Genomic DNA, 16615 nt, shown 5'->3' with positions numbered 1-16615 from the left:
GATGATAAATCTGAGTTTCTGTTATTGGGATCAAAGCATATGTTAAGCAAAGTTGATTATCAGTCATGTCATGTCAACATCGGTAGCACTTGCATTACTCCGTCGAAAACAGCCCGTAATTTAGGTGTCATATTTGATCAGGAAATGTCATTTCGAAGTCATGTAACTCATATTCAGCGGAATGTTCGATATCAGTTGCGTAATTTAAGTTTCATAAGGAAATATTTGTCTAAATCTGCAGCTGAGATACTTATTCATGCTTTGATTTCTTCTCGGTTGGATTTTTCGAATTCATTATTGTGTAATCTTCCAAAAAAAGATGTCACAAAACTTCAACGGTTGCAAAATTCTGCTGCCCGATTGTTAACTTTTACTAATAAGTTTGATTCCATGTCACCAGTTCTCCGTTCCTTACATTGGTTACCTGTAGAAAAAAGGATTATTTTCAAGATTCTGTTATTAGTACATCATTCAGTTCATTCTTTTTCCCCAATATACATAAGTAATTCTGTTCAAAAATACAATCCGACACGAAGGCTACGTTCATCATCAGATACATTCTTACTCCAAACACCCAGAGTAAAACATGGGTATGGTGATCGTGCTTTTTCCGTTATGGGACCAAAATTGTGGAATCAGTTACCTCTTCAGTTAAGGGAACTGTCATCTACAGAGTCATTCAAATCCAAACTTAAAACTTATCTGTTCCTTTCATACTGAGGACTGTAATTGCTGTATGCCATTAATATTGGATCAATTTTGTATTTTTAATTGGTATTTGTTGTATTCTTCATTTGGTATATATTTGTTTTTGTTTACCATTTTCTTCTTTGTTGAAATGTTTGAATATGTATATGCATGTAAATATATGATATCTTTTCATTTTTGAAGCGCCATGAGCACTGAAAAGTGGACCTGTGCGCTATACAAGTAGCCACTATTATTATTATTATTATTATTAATCCATATTTCGGATACAATAAATACTATGTATAGCATATTATACTGTACACGTTTATGCAGAGAAAGAGAGGGAGATGGAAAAATAATACTTAGAAGGACTATGAAAGGTGCTGATTAGTAGGATAGAGATATATTCATGGATTACTCGTACGTTCTAGGAGACATACAATAATTGAGGTAACTCCCTATCTTTGTTAGATTTTGTCACTGCTGTTTTGTTCATAATATTGTTTTGATATTTTTGTTCTTGGTTTTTTTCAAGAAAGCATCAGCGCGCGCATGCACGTCTTACGTGCGCGCGGGCGGCAGGCTGCTAGCTAGATGAGCATGAAAATGTGCACAGCGAGTCTAGAGCACATGCATGCCATGCATGCCGGTGCACGTATGCGCACAGCGTAAAAAGTAGCGCATGGGTGGTAAATATGACTCTGTGAAATGCATGCATGCATGCTGTCTGAAGTGATCGCAGTAAATTTAAATGCAGTTTGCAAGTTTGAATAATGGCTTTCTAGTTCTACGAAAAGTTTCGGAAACTACCGGTATACGTCCCAAGTATACGTGCAAATACAGTGTAAGGAGAATTCGTTTATTGACCAATATCTGTTCACATTCTCAGAACTATCGTGATCGGCTCAAGATACTTCTGGTAGCTAGACCGTAGTGCATGCTTCTGTCTCGCCCTTGAGTCACGGGGCGGCGCTGGCCACGATCCGGTAAGTTTGCTCGGCAGCCGCAGTGCAAGTGAAGTGTACTACTATAAGTAGGGCTACTGGGCGTAGGGGGAATATGAAGACTGATCAGTACCTGTTGGTGGGGTGTGTGATAATAGATTTAGAACTCGGTTATGTTAGTTAAAAGGCAGCCTAGTTAAAAGAATAGTGGAGGTCGCCGTTAGTTGATCCGATGAGCAGGATCAGGAGCGTGAGCGAGCGGGAACTTAAAAAAAAAGAGAACAAAATTCAAATGACCGGCAAAAAAGTGTGGCTATTCATTTTTATCATGAGAGTAAATTACCCAAAAGTTGAAAATCATGACGTCGGCGTGGCAGTGAGTTGACACTCGCGATCTATCTTAGCTATAATGCCAGAATAGACTGAAAAATATGTCTGTCTGGACTGAGGAGTTTTTTAATCATTTTTTTACTTTTGCGGCTCTCCTACGTAGAGGAGGTTCCGTGACGCCAGACATAGTCTCCGCAGAACATATCCCTGACGACAAGATTAAAGACCGTAAACCGATCTTTCGTTTCGGTCATATGTCGGAAATGACCATTTTGACATTTATGTTAGATATAGATCCTAGTAGTTATAGATGATAGATAGCAACTATGGTCAATGTCTTTAACTGCTATACTAGTGTTAATATAGCAGTGCCAGTGACGTTTTAAGCTCTTCCTTGTGGTACGTCACTATGTGTCCTTAATGATACTAAATGCATAGTTGCTGCTGAAGCAATTTTTAGCAAATTAAATACATACAAATAGTATAGTATATTTACAATAGTACTACTATTGTAAGTTTATATACTATACTATTAGTAGATAATATGGTAGACAGTAGCCCGACCAGACACTGTGCGGAGTATTATGCCTGTAATTAGGTAGACACAAACTATAGACAGCCCTGTCACTGTAAAGAAGTCACGAAAAGCTTCCCACAGCGTCTGTTTGGGCTAGGTGACAGTAACTTGAATTGTTAGACAATGGCAGATTATCATTTTACATACCAGATACAATACTACACAAAGATAAACCTTATACATAAGTGAAAATTATGTTATGGCAGTTGGGTTTTAACGTCTTTGTGGGATGCAGTTTTACAGTGCTGTATTCCTCCCTGTGCCAGCTGTGGTTTCAAGCTAATTAATTTATTTGATGAGTGAACCCCTTTCTTGTTTTAAATGGACATTCTATTATTTGATTTTTGTGGCCATGAAAATGTTGATGAGAAATTAGAATTTTTTTTTGATAGTATGTTGACAATTCTGTAATCTCGCTCTTTCCTTTCTCAGAGAGCAAGAGGAAAAATGGACATCCTAAGTGATGAACGCTTTGCAGTTATTGCAAAAGATCCCAGGTTTCGGGAAGTTCCGAAGCAGGAACGCAAAGTCAAGATTGATAAGCGCTTTCAAGGGATGTTTACAGACAAGCGTTTCAAGCTCAAGTATTCTGTGGACAAGCGAGGACGTCCCGACAATAAGACAGCAGGAGAAAACCTCCGAAAATTTTATGACCTCGGGCATTCTGATGATGATAGTGATGAGGATGATAATGTGAAGATTGAAAAAGTTCATGAAGCAACAGGCCAAAGTTCTCACTCTCCCGAAAGAGAGAATTCAACGTTGGGATTAGGTGAAGACACAAAGAATCGAAAGAGAAGGCGTCAGAGTGGACGAGAGGTACTGTTGGCATTCAAAATGAGGAAGAATGCATCCCCCAGGAACGCATCGAAAAATTCAAATTTCTCTACACAAGCAAACATTAGGCGCAAATCTGGAATCAACCTGGCAGATCCTCGTGGACAGGGACAAGACAATAGAAGACAAAGTCACAGCAACACTTTCTCCTCAGATGATGAGGATGATACTTCAGATGGAGAGGGTGAAAGTGGTCTTGGGAGTGATGACAATTCAGATGACAACTTGCAACTGATGGGTAAGAAGAGCTAACTCTATGTGATTCAGCTATCAAATGTATCAATGTCCTTTACTGTCAGTTCTTGGAGTGCATTGTTAAAGCTGCACTAGATATTGAAAATTAGACATAGTATGTTTTTATTGATTTGTAAATACTTGTCCAGATGTTTGTTTTTATTGTATACTCAAGCTGATGGTGTGAAATTGTACCAGCTTTCATAATTCAAAATTGTGTTGTTTCTGTTACTTATGTATCAAAAGATGTTTGCTATGAATCAACATTGAAAGACAGGGATATTCTTTCTGAAAAATTACATGTGCAGTAATTAACACTAGGAATGAGGGACTAAAGCTGAATTTGATGAAAAACAAATTCATCCTTTGTGACATAACTACATATAAAAATGAATGTTTATTATTCGGAGTGTCTTGTAATATGTGCATACTTAAAAAAAAACGCTAAAATCATGAATCTCCCCTTTCTGATGATTTTCTCAGATTCCAACAGAAAGTCAGATGTGCAAGGTAGTCTATCCTGGCAGAAACAACATGGTATCGATCTTGCTCGTGGTGAAGGAAATGTTGAGACCAGCTCCTCTGAATCAGACAGCGACGATGATGATCATCCTGTTACATCCTCCTCAAGTACCAAGTTGGACGTGGCAAGTGATGGTGTAGATATCAGCCACAGCTGGGGAGAGCTTGATGCAGATGCTCCTAGGGAGGAGGCTACAAGTTGTCGACTGGCAGTTTGCAACATTGACTGGGACTCTGTCTCTGCGAGTGACCTCTTTGTAATGCTGAACTCTTTCAAGCCTGCAGGGGGTGTCCTCCATTCTGTGACAGTATGTGTCTGTTTGAGTTGGCTTTTCACCATGTCCTTGTGAAACATCTTTTACCAGACCATGTACCGTATCATTTTTAGGAACTTATAAAAGGGAATCGACATGCTTTTGTCTCTGGGATACATGTGATGAAGTGATATCATTTGTACATGTTTTCAGGAGAGAGATAAGGGAATTGTTTCATCAAGAACATTAAAACAATCTAATGTTGATTTGAAGCAGCATTTATTAGGAAGAATTTTGCAATTTTGCAAGGACACACTGCTGTAACCAAGTTTACAGTGGGTACTTGTTCAAGAAGTAAAAGGTATTGATAGAGTATTTGCTGCTTGTCAAATGACCATGAAAACATCCCTCATAGTTCTTTAATTCACTCTATGGTTTCCACAAATATCTCTTTCACATTTCAGTGAATCCTTGCCATCTTACACGATGAACATTTTCTTTAAAAATTGGTACTCTAATTATGAATATGACTACTTGCACAACATCATCCTGTAACTAATTACCTCCGCCAAGGGGGGAGGTTATGTTTTCGTTACCGTTGTTTTGCTTGTTAGTTATTTAGTTAGTTAGTTTGTTTGTTTGTTTGTTCGTTTGTCCGTGTTCAAAATAAGTAGATAAGTAGATAATGGATTGAGATGAAACTTGCAGGAAAGGTTTAGAATGACACGAGTAACAAACAATTAACTTTTCGTATTGATCCGGTAATTTTGGGGGAATTTATGAAGGATTTTTGATAATTTGGCAGGTAGGGTCAATGAACTTGGGAGTTCAGGCTGCGCGTATTTAGGGTTTGCATGCGCGCACTAAAGTGCGTGCTCTAGTTTCTGCTGCAGGTCGAGGCGCGCGGTGCAGCTGAGGGTTTATGACGTAACAAAGGCTTCTACAGTATATTGGGAAATCGGTCGGCTTTCAGCACACAATGCAGTACGTATGAGTGGAAATCACTGATCTCTGTGGAAGAACAAGATCAGTGCGGGTGGAAATGGGCTGCATGCTTGGCACAGGTCTGCGCTCTCAGAGTGCTTCTCTAGTTTCTTATTTTTTCTTTCTTATCAAAATTCCTCGTGACCAGTCCTTTCACATGATTTACACCCGTTCGTGTCAGTTTGAGCCTTCTCACTTGTTCATCCTTCAAAAGTTTATCTGCTCATGATGTGAACTCCACATTCTGCTCTGTGTAGATATATCCATCAGAGTTTGGTCTACAGCGTATGAAAGAAGAGGATGCCAAGGGACCACAGGAACTGGTGGAAAGGGACGAGAAGACAAGCAAGCTGGAGGGACTCGACAAAGAGCACTACCACAGAGAGAAGCTTAGAAAGTATCAGATGCAGAGGTATGATGTAATTAAAGCTGCTTCCACTGCTTGTGCTTCAAGGGAAAGTCCACTTTATTCAAGTTGACTTAAAGAAATCAAAAGATTTTACCAAGTGAGACGTTGGTTGTGGCAAACAATTAAGAACAGTGAAATTTGGTAAGAATGGGAAAAGCAAGAACGTGTACCTTGTCATCATGAAAGCAATGATATCTGTCACAATTACTTTTGCACATTGAAAGAAGGTGATGTCACTGGCTCAGACCTCTCCCTTTGCACATTGAAAGAAGGTGATGTCACTGGCTCAGACCTCTCCCTTTGCACATTGAAAGAAGGTGATGTCACTGGCTCAGACCTCTCCCACTAGTGTGTCATGAAATTCTTGTTGTCAGTAAGTCCACAGCTTTTGTCTGTGAGGTACATGGATGCTATTTCTTTTAAATCATCTTTTAGGCTAAGGTCATGCTGTACATATATGTATGGAGCACAACAAACAGGTTTTTCAAATACCATGGAACAACAGATGAAATCATATATGAGCAATATTTGAATGACCGTCCAATGTCTTTGCTGCAGACTAAAATACTACTACGCTGTGGTAGAGTGTGACTCGGCTGATACAGCAAATGGCATCTACGAGCAGTGTGATGGCATGGAGTATGAAACTAGCTCATCCCGACTTGATCTCAGGTAAAGCATACGTAATTTCCAAGGCTCTTCTGAATGGATGTGTGCTCCTTAGATTCCATGTTTCATATTTCGCTATGATGGAAGTTGACACTGCGTGTACATATAACCCAGATTCTGGGCAAAACATGTACAATTGTCTGAAAATTATGTCTGAAAATTGGTTTAGCTGATATAAACTAGGTTCTTGATATCTAAAAGTCTCTTTAGATAAGTGATTTGGCCTTTTATGACTATAGCATAGGTAAAGTGTGTAAATAGATTGTAAATGCAAATTGAATGGTTTAGTGTTTGTTTGTTTGTTTTTTTGTTTTTTTGCTTTAAAGTTGAAAGTGAGGATAACTCCTTTGCAAGTCAGCGTCCTGTGTCATAATGCAATGTGCAATAATTCCACTTTGCAGTAACAATTCCTTCTTCCAGTAGCAATTTGAACTTGCAGTAATGATTCTGACTTGTAGTAACACTTTGATAACTTGCAGTGACAATACCAACTTGCAGTACAGTTCCAACCTAGAGGAACATTTCCAACTTGCAGCAACAATATTAACTTGCAGTACAGTTCCAACTTGCAGTAACAATTCCAACATGCAAAAATAACTCCAGCCTGCAGTACTTCAGTTCCAACTTGCATTAACAATTTTAACTTGTAATAACAATTTCAACTTGCAGCCATGAATTCAACTTTCAGTGATGATTCCAATTTGCAGTAATATTTTCCACTTTATACAATATTAATTCAAGCCATATTAACAATTTTGAATTGTGATAAAAATTTCAACTTGTAGTAATAATGCCAACTGGCTGTCCTGTGGGAGCAGCTTAGCAAAATCTGTCATCTCCATGAATTTTATCCTGTCTTGGTGTGAGTGATTATTCTTGTGAAATTGGCCTCCAAATTTTTCTGTTTGGTACCGTGGCAGGTTTGTACCAGATGACACTGTGTTTGACCAGGAGCCCAAGGAGGTGGCTACGGAGGCACCGGACGTGGCCGGGTACCAGCCCATGGTCTTTCAGACCACTGCCCTTCACCAGTCCAAGGTGGAGCTGACGTGGGATGAAGACGACAAGCGGAGAACGCAGCAGACGATGCAGGCCTTCGGCAGCAAGAAGAGCATGGAGGAGATGGAGTCACACATTAAGTCCTACCTTGCCTCATCCAGCGAGGAGGATGATAGTAGCGAGGAAGAAGAAATCAAAGAGGAGGATGGTAAGGCCTGTGACACTATATCAGTGCTGTTCCTCTGCTTCTTGTTACTAGAAGTCTTTTAAAAGTATTGATTCAGGTTTTTATGATTATAGCATAGGTCATTAAAAGTGTGTAAATAGATTGTAAATGCAAGCTAAATGGTTTAGCATCTGATTTATGCCTAATGGTAGCTCAAAGTGTTGTGATATGTCATACCACCTATATAGCGATAGCATAAGGAAGATTTCTTACCTTTACTACCAATATGGCAAGCATATTTCTTTTTTAAACCCACTGTGTAAATTGTGATAAACGACTCTGATGTTGGACCACCTTATTCCATGTTCTGTCCAGATCATGCAACATAACAAAAACAGAAATGTTGGTAATTGCCACTTCTTAATTAGTGCGAAATTTAAATCTTATATCAGTAAACAATAATCTCATTAGATTTAACAAGTTTTTTTCTAGCACACATTTGATGTCATTTCTTTAATTGTTTGTCATAAGTCATAATGAAACAAAGTTCTAATATCACAACAGTTCAGATGTGCATGAACATATTTTAGCATTGTGTGGCAAGTCTTTTGGCAGTGATTATCACAATTTCAGTATCAGGCAAGGAGAATCCAGCTGAATATCTGATCTACCTGCCATAAAAGTTAGCAACATCATCACTGTTATGAATCATAATTCACTATTCCACATCAATCAACATATGAAATAGAATTAAGCATTACCCTATAGGGATTCAAGGGAACAAAATTTAGTCCCTGTTGGTAAAAAAAAAAAAAAAAGAGACAAGAAATGAAAAAGAAGAAGGTATGTGTCTTTCTATGAGTATGAATATGGTGTTTAAGCAATGCGTATATTTTACACATGCCTTCATTTTCCTCGCAGCTCAAGATTCAGGTGATGAAGATGAGTGTGAGGATGGCAAGAAGAAGAAGAAGAGGAAGAAGAACCAGGCAAGTGAGAAGGCCAAGATAGACATGTACAGGAGCCTCCTGAGAGGGATTGAGGACAAGGAGAAGCAGACTCAGGAGGACAAGGAGATGGAGATGGAGATTTCCTGGGAGCCAGGTATGGTGGATTTGTGCCTGCTTGAGGGCATCTTACCCTTTGCTCCTCTGCAATACTTTATGAGCTGTTATTTTCATGAGGGTTTAATTTTCGCGAATTTCGCGAATCACAGTAGGACCGCGAATTTAACAACACGCGAAAACATCACAGTGCGCTAGGGTAATAGCGCGTTTACAATAGCCTCTGTGTCAATTCGCGAAAACAACATCTTGCGAAAATGTCTATGACCTCCCCATTCGTGAAAATATCTGTATGCGTGAAAATATCTGTATGCGAAAATAATAGCTCATACAGTAATAAGGAGCTTTAGATTTTTGCAAGGTGGACGTTCAGAGGAAAAACAGACCTGTTCTGTGCATGTGCAAAATTGTTTTTCAAAATCGATCTCGCATTGTCTAGGTTTTCTCGGTCAGTTCTGGGCCATTTTTGCTTCTGCTGGAATCACAACGCAGAGAGCTACTCCATGCAGTTGATCATATGAGGGCACCATTTTAATTTGTATAAGCTGCATCCTCGCGTAATCTAAAGCTACTTTGCAACACGACACAGAGGGAGACTCTTAGAGTAAAATGGTCACTGCAATCGTTTTCTAAATTTCTGCACTGGAAATCTAAAGCTCCCTAATGGTAATGATCAGACACATACAGTGATGCATCAGTGAGTGCTTGCAATAGGTATATCTGCAATGATGGTAACGATCAAATTCATTCACTGATGCATTTGTGAGTGCATACAAGTGGTATTTCAGCTGCACCAGCTTGCTTTTCTTTTTTTTTTTTTTTTTTTTGGCTGTCTGCATGACAGTATCAGAAGTATGGGAAGGCAGACATGGGTTGTCAGATGGCAGGAGAAAAATTTGATGAACTCTGAAGCATAGATATGGTCCAGTAAACCAACTTTATTTCAAGTTTAAGGTATACAGAAGGTGAAGTAAGGAGATCCAGATCTAGTAATAGAAAGGGATACACACTGAATAGCTAACTTTTCAGAATGTCAAGAAACTCTTTTATTCATTCATTTGTTTAATTTTTTCCCCCTCTCATATGAGACTTGGTACAAGAGTAGCATTCTCAAGGATCCTATTCAAGAATCTGTTTTTGCAAAAGAGGTAGTGTGAAAGATGTAATACCAATTATGTAAAATGATTACTAATACTTGTAAGCTTGGTTTACGTACACCAAAGATAAGGCTATAAGATAGTTTTATCAAAAATTGATTTCATTCTTTTATTTGTTAAATCTCTCTTATCATGTCATGTTACCTCTATGTTCCTTTCAGGATTGAAAGAAGCAACTCAAGAAATTGTGATTAAGAAAGCAGAATCTGCTGGCTCAACACCGTGGGAGAAGTATCTAGAAAAGAAGAAGGAAAAAAAGAAAGAGAGGAAGGAGCAGAAGAAAAAGGAGGCTCCAAACACAGTAAGATGAGACAATTTAGTTAATTCAAAGACATGTAAGATTTATACCTGCCCAAAGGAAAAAAAAATCTCAGCAATTCCAACTTATTGTACAGCTCAGAGAACACATTGAAAGCAATGTATTTTTTTTTTAAGTTAATCATCATTCAAATTAATGTAATTTACTTAGTACCATTAAAGGCAGTATTATATGAAGGTGACCGAGATTTCATTATGCGCCGGGTAAATGTATTGCCTGTATTATTGTTGTGCAGAGGAGTCAAATAAATTTGGTGATTTAGAGGGTACTTTGGCAAGCTACGCATATACAGTAAACCTCGGATAAGTCGACGTCGAGTGAGTCGAAAATCACTTAACTCGAAGCAAAATAAAAAGTCCCGATTTTTCCCTATGTATTTTCTTTAAGAAATATTTGGATAAGCCGAAGTACGAGAGTCGAATTTCGGCTGTGTCGAAGTAAAACATTCAGTCCCTTTTGTACAAAATACACGTAGTTTACATCACTTGAGCCGAAAAAGATTTGTCTGGCATTCTCATTACATTTAGAGGAGAACAAAAAAAATCGGCATGTCGCAGAACCCCGTCCCTGGCCTGCTGCAGGTAAGCATGCACACTCACCGTACCGCTCTGCACGCATGTCGAATACATACACATGTATACATGTATACACACAGCACATCGATCCATATACTTTATCCATACACACAGCACATCCATACTTTATCCATGTCAAGCCAGAACTCCTTGGTCAACCAATCGCTGCTTTAATATTTTAGTGACAGGCCAAGTGGGCGGAGCTTGTTTGTGCGTGCCTGGCTGGCTGAATAGTTTTGTTCAATGGAGGTGGGATGGGCCTGGGAGAGTGTTTGTCTCAAGGTAGGTTGACAGAGATGTTGCACCATAGACATAGCACATGCACATTGCCACATTACAGCGCAGACATTCTCGGAACTACGTTTAACTACTAGTATTGATACAAATTCCATGTTCAATTTAGAATAAAAAAGGAGCATTATCTTCAAGAACAGACAAATTTGAATGCAAACACACATACGCACGCACGCACACACACACACACACACACACACACACACACACACATAAGCCTGCAAATGTACTATAATACATGTACATAACTGTGAGTCGAAAAAAAAATCGACTCTCGCGAGAGTCGAATTTCACTTAAGTCGACGCATTTTCGTCAGTCCCGAGAGCTTCGACTCATGCGAGGTTTACTGTATATTGCCCATTTGGTCTGTGGAAAATCTGTTCAGCTTTACAACTGAGACTGCTGTCAAACAGGAGGCTATTCATATATTCCAAATTGTGCTAGCATGAATTGATTTCATTCTTGATTCTTGCTCATAGATTGAACAGTCATTGATATTTCTCCTTCTACCACAATTTACGGCTTTGGCTGTGATGTTAAAGGGACTTTACAGTACAGGTTTGGGTGGGGATTCATGTTTTGAACATTCCTAAGTGAGATAATGAGAAACCTCTTATGAAATATGAAAGAGCATGTAATTTTAAGAAGGATTCAATATTTATTTGATGAAAATTGGTTTTCAAATAGCTGAGATGTCCAAAATAGTGATAATAATAAAAGGTGACAGGCCACGACTTTTATTAGGATCTCTTTGTTTCACCTTGTTTTTGGATATCTCGGTCATTCCAAAACCGATTTTCATCAAATAAACTTTTGATATCCCTTAGAATTGCATGCTATTTGACATCTCATAGAGTGGTTTCTGAATATCTCGCAAAACGTTAAATGCTAAATCCTCACCTTGACCAGAACTGTACACACCATTTAAAGGGATCGTATAGTTTTGGTTGAGACCTATCCTTGGGTTTCTAACATTTTGGGTTGAGATAATGAGAAATGTCTCATGAAATATGAAAGAGCATGTAATTCCAAAAGGAATTCAACGTTTATTTAATGAAAATTGGTTTTGAAATGGCTGAGATACCCAAAACAGAGCAATTCTAATAAAATGTTGGACCCACATTTCCTTACGATCGCTTTGTTTTACTTTATTTGTGGATGTCTCGGCCATTCCCAAACCGATTTTCATCAAATAAACTTTGAATTCCTCTTAGAAAGGTACGTGTATGCTCTGTACTATTTTACAAACGGTTTCTTGATATCTCGCAAAAAGTTAAAAGCCCAATTCTCACCTCTACCAATACTGTACCATCCCTTTAATGATGATGATCCTTCCATTGCTGCTGTTATCAACATCACTGCTGTTGTTATTGTCTGCAATGTTGTATTATTTGTCCTTCCTATATTCTGCTGTTACATTTTTCTTCCGATTCTCTGACACAGCGATCTCTCTCATATTGTTCATCCTACAAATTGTACCTTCCACCTCTGTTGCTTATTGCCTGTTCTGGCCCTCTCTCACACACAACAGTCTGGCATGCATCCCAATAGCCACACAAGCAGTAGTAGGGAATCTGAACTTGTTTCTTTTCATTTTTGCTACGATATTTCAGGACCAGGAGGGGGTGGATGCTGCAGAGAGCTACAAAGCATTCAGTGATGATGACCTTCCGGAGGGCGTTGACCTGAACGATTCTTACTTCAGGGACTCTCTGAAGGGTACAGGAAAGGAGGGTAAAGATTATTTTGCGTCCATCATTGAGTTGAGACACAGAGATCTGCCTTTCAGCAGTGCATTTCAGTCTAGTTTGTAATTCAGTGTGTTCAATGTCACTTGTTTATATGAGTTTGTATTTGTCTGCTACTGTGATGCCAGTTGTAAAGTATAAAGAGAAGCAATATGCTTTTATAACTGCACATGCAAGAGATTACCGTTTTCTATCCTTTGTTAGTGTGTAATATCTCCCAGGATCAAAAACTCACTTTTCTTATAATGATATTATCTCCTCAATTCATCACCTGTGATGGAAATGGCACTCTGTGCCAAAATTGAGAGAATTGTATCAATTCCTGTGCAGTGAGATACAATTATGAACATGGCTTCATGTACAGTATTTCACAACTATCTAGTCCTGTCCTGCATCAAAGGTGCATTATTGTCCCCGCCGAACGAGTTCGAGCAGGGGACTATGAAACGGGCTCCGTACGTGTGTGTGTCCGTGTGTCTGTCTGTCCGTCCGTCCGTCTGTCTGTCTGTGCGTCCGTGTGTGATCAAAATGTTCAATTTGCTACTTCTCTGTCATTTATGAGCCAATTTTAATTCTGTTTGCTTTATATGATAGCACTACATGGGAGCTTTGAAACTTCTACACAGAATTTCAGTTGTGACCTTTGACCTTGACCTTTGACCTATATTGTTCATTTTGCTTCAAAATGCTAATCCTTCGCCATTTCTAACCCGATTTCAATTCCGTTTGCTGTATGTGATGGCACTAGGTGAGGGCTTCAAAACTTCTACACAGAATTTTGACCTTTGACTTCTTTGACCTTTGACCTTGATTTTTGACCTATATTGTACATTGGCTACAAAATGCTACTCCTTCGCCATTTCTAACCCGATTTCGATTCCGTTTGCTTTATGTGATGCCACTAGGTGAGGGCTTCAAAACTTGTACACAGAATTTTGACCTTTGACTTCTTTGACCTTTGACCTTGATTTTTGACCTATATTGTACATTGGCTACAAAATGCTACTCCTTCGCCATTTCTAACCCGATTTTGATTCCGTTTGCTTTATGTGATGGCACTAGGTGAGGGCTTCAAAACTTCTACACAGAATTTTGACCTTTGACTTCTTTGACCTTTGACCTTGATTTTTGACCTATATTGTACATTGGCTACAAAATGCTACTCCTTCGCCATTTCTAACCCGATTTCGATTCCGTTTGCTTTATGTGATGCCACTAGGTGAGGGCTTCAAAACTTCTACACAGAATTTTGACCTTTGACTTCTTTGACCTTTGACCTTGATTTTTGACCTATATTGTACATTGGCTACAAAATGCTACTCCTTCGCCATTTCTAACCCGATTTCGATTCCGTTTGCTTTTTGTGATGGCACTAGGTGAGGGCTTCAAAACTTCTACACAGAACTTTGACCTTTGACTTCTTTGACCTTTGACCTTGATTTTTTACCGATATTGTACATTTTGCTACTAAATGCTACTTCCGGCGGGGACATATTTTACGCACCGCGTAATTTCTACTTTTCCTTGTTGTTTGTATTTCTTGTTGGATTTTTAAAGTCAAGAACTGTGAATAAATTTCAAACAGTATTTTAATGGCATAGTGGTCCTAATAACTGATACGGTAAAAGTGGATATTTTCGTGCGAGTAATTGTCGCAGTCGGCAGGGTGAGAGAAGTTTCACATGTTTTTAATTCCACGGAATCAAGACATCAACTACTGGAAAATAAGGCAAGCAAAAATATTTGCATGCTTTTATTTTCGCGCTCGTCTCTGGTCGTGGGAAATGTGCGAAAATTTCTGCTTTTACAGTAGTGATACGAGTTTAGGTGTATTTTTCTATTGAACAGGTTTATATTTGCAGTGTCCGCTTGACATATGCATTTGAAGTCATGTGATTTGTTGATATGTTTTACTTTCATTTTCAAGGTGGGAGCAGCAAAAAGAGGAGGAAGGACGTAAGCACAGAAATGTCGGAGGAAGAAAGAGACAAAGAAAAACAGCAAAAGGTTAGACCAAGTTCCTCACCTGCTACTATGTCCTGACTGGACTTTAGTCCTTTTATTTTCCCCATTGCAAGCTCAGCAGTAGCAAAACATTTTTTTTTTTATTTTTTTTTTTTAAAGACCAACTGTTAATATAAGTGATGACTTTTCCCCTTGGTTTATCTCTGCATTTTCCGAAGTAAACTTCGTACACCTGTAAGTGTAACTAACTGTAAAGAAAAGAGATACTAAAATTGCAGTAATTAATCAATGCTGGAAGCATGATAGTTATGTGTGATTATTGAAATGCTTATAGTGTACATTGCATGAGGTCTTTGTAACAGGATATAGAACAAACAAGACTTAATCTTGGTATTACTGTGATATCTGTGGTATTTGTTTAAAAAAAACCAAAAAAAAGAAACACTGCTGAAAACTGCTTTTCCAATAGAGGCAAGCCAGTGGAGTTAGATGGAGAAAAAAAGGGCCTGAGCTTTCGATCCTTAGCAGAATCTGCGTCAGAGGCAAAATGACAAACATGCAGGGAAAGCAATCACATATAAGGAGTACACACGACAAGAACAGTCAAGGGAGGGCTAGGGACACTGAACAAAGAAAACAAAAGGGATGGGTTGGAAGTCATGGGCAAGGAGCCCAACAAGTAAGGGAGGGGGATTAAAGCAGGAGGGTGGACAGACGAAAGGCAGATCAGAAGAGGGTCAGTGATGATCCAAATGATTGTCGTCATCTACAAATAGCTTGAGGTTACTTTCCTTTATTGACCTTTGCTTTCACTTCCAGGCTGCACTTGAACTTCTCATGCTTGATGAAGAAGACGATGGCAAACAACACTTTAATCTCAAGAGCATCATCGAAAGTGAGAACATGACGAAGAGCAAACGCAAGCGACAGCTCAAACAGCAGCGCAAACTGGGTGTGACCGAGGACAACCTCACCCAGGACAGCTTTGAGATTGACGCGTCGGATCCTCGATTTGAAGCCCTTTTCACTTCCCACGAGTACGCCATTGATCCATCCGACACCCAGTTTAAGAAGACCAAGGCGATGTCAGCATTGATTGAAGAGAAACAGAAGAGGAGGCGGAGAAAAGAGCGTGAGGAAGAAAAGACTGATGGAGGATGCCACGGTGGAAAGTCAGAAGATGTGCAGGAAAAGAGGAAAAAGGACACAGACATTTCACAACTGGTGCGATCTATCAAGAGCAAAACTGAGCAGCATCATTCCAGGAAGAAACTGAAAGTTTCCTCATGATTCTAGGAAAAGATTTCTATGTGTGCTTGCAAATCTTTGAAACTGAGCTTTTAACTGTGCTCTGAGCATAACCAAATTAAATTGTTCAGATTTTTTTTTTTTTGCCAGACAGACTATCAAATTTATTAGAGGTTCTTCCATCATTGAATACCACAGGGATGGTGACATTTTGGTGAAACAATAGTCAAAGCGAAAGGGTATATTTTATGTTTGTGTGTAATAATATTTTCAAGTGATTATCAATGATTGGTAGTCTTGCATGGTAAAACAGACTGCAACCATGATAATGATTGTGTCTGGTTCTCTTACCTCCCCCTCCCCCCTCTTTTTTTTTTTTTTTTTTGGGGGGGGGGGGGGGGAGTTCACATAAGAACATCTTCTTTTAACATGTTTGAAGAATAAGGTACCCTAGGGCATTCACTGATTTCATTTTGTCCAATGCCTTTCATATGTCAAGCATAGGCCAAAATCAAATTGTAGGATTTCACTTGGTTACCAACAGTTTAAGATTAAGTACATGTAAATAATTCCTGCTTCCATACATGAACAAGTCATTAATGCCAAAGCTGCAATTGCAGTTGTGTAGG

At 38.9% G+C, this 16615-nt stretch overlaps 1 protein-coding gene across 1 annotated transcript; it reads left to right on the top strand.

Annotated features, from left to right (window-relative positions):
* Positions 1-2971: 2971 nt before the first annotated feature.
* LOC139734570 (ESF1 homolog) lies at positions 2972-16028 on the top strand. The gene is made up of 10 exons (XM_071645346.1): positions 2972-3616; positions 4084-4442; positions 5630-5784; positions 6340-6453; positions 7371-7657; positions 8549-8719; positions 9998-10137; positions 12639-12759; positions 14701-14780; positions 15558-16028. Exons 1-10 carry the CDS (start codon positions 2989-2991, stop codon positions 16026-16028), a joined length of 2526 nt encoding a protein of 841 aa, XP_071501447.1. The 5' UTR covers positions 2972-2988.
* Positions 16029-16615: the final 587 nt, after the last annotated feature.

The sequence above is a fragment of the Diadema antillarum genome, unplaced genomic scaffold (genome assembly GCF_040938485.1).
Source record: "Diadema antillarum isolate AM-2024a unplaced genomic scaffold, OU_Dant_1.0 seq00000533_RagTag, whole genome shotgun sequence".
Classification (NCBI taxonomy): Eukaryota; Metazoa; Echinodermata; class Echinoidea; order Diadematoida; family Diadematidae; genus Diadema; species Diadema antillarum.
This window is presented reverse-complemented; position numbering and strand designations above follow the sequence as displayed.

What these genes read in the sequence shown, in the direction of transcription:
- LOC139734570 (XM_071645346.1), top strand. Translation starts at nt 2,989, where the DNA reads ATGGACATCCTAAGTGATGAACGCTTTGCAGTTATTGCAAAAGATCCC. An exon ending in GAAGGGTACAGGAAAGGAGG is followed by an intron (nt 12,760 to 14,700) that starts GTAAAGATTATT and finishes TTCATTTTCAAG; the next exon opens with GTGGGAGCAGCAAAAAGAGG. An exon ending in ACAAAGAAAAACAGCAAAAG is followed by an intron (nt 14,781 to 15,557) that starts GTTAGACCAAGT and finishes TTTCACTTCCAG; the next exon opens with GCTGCACTTGAACTTCTCAT.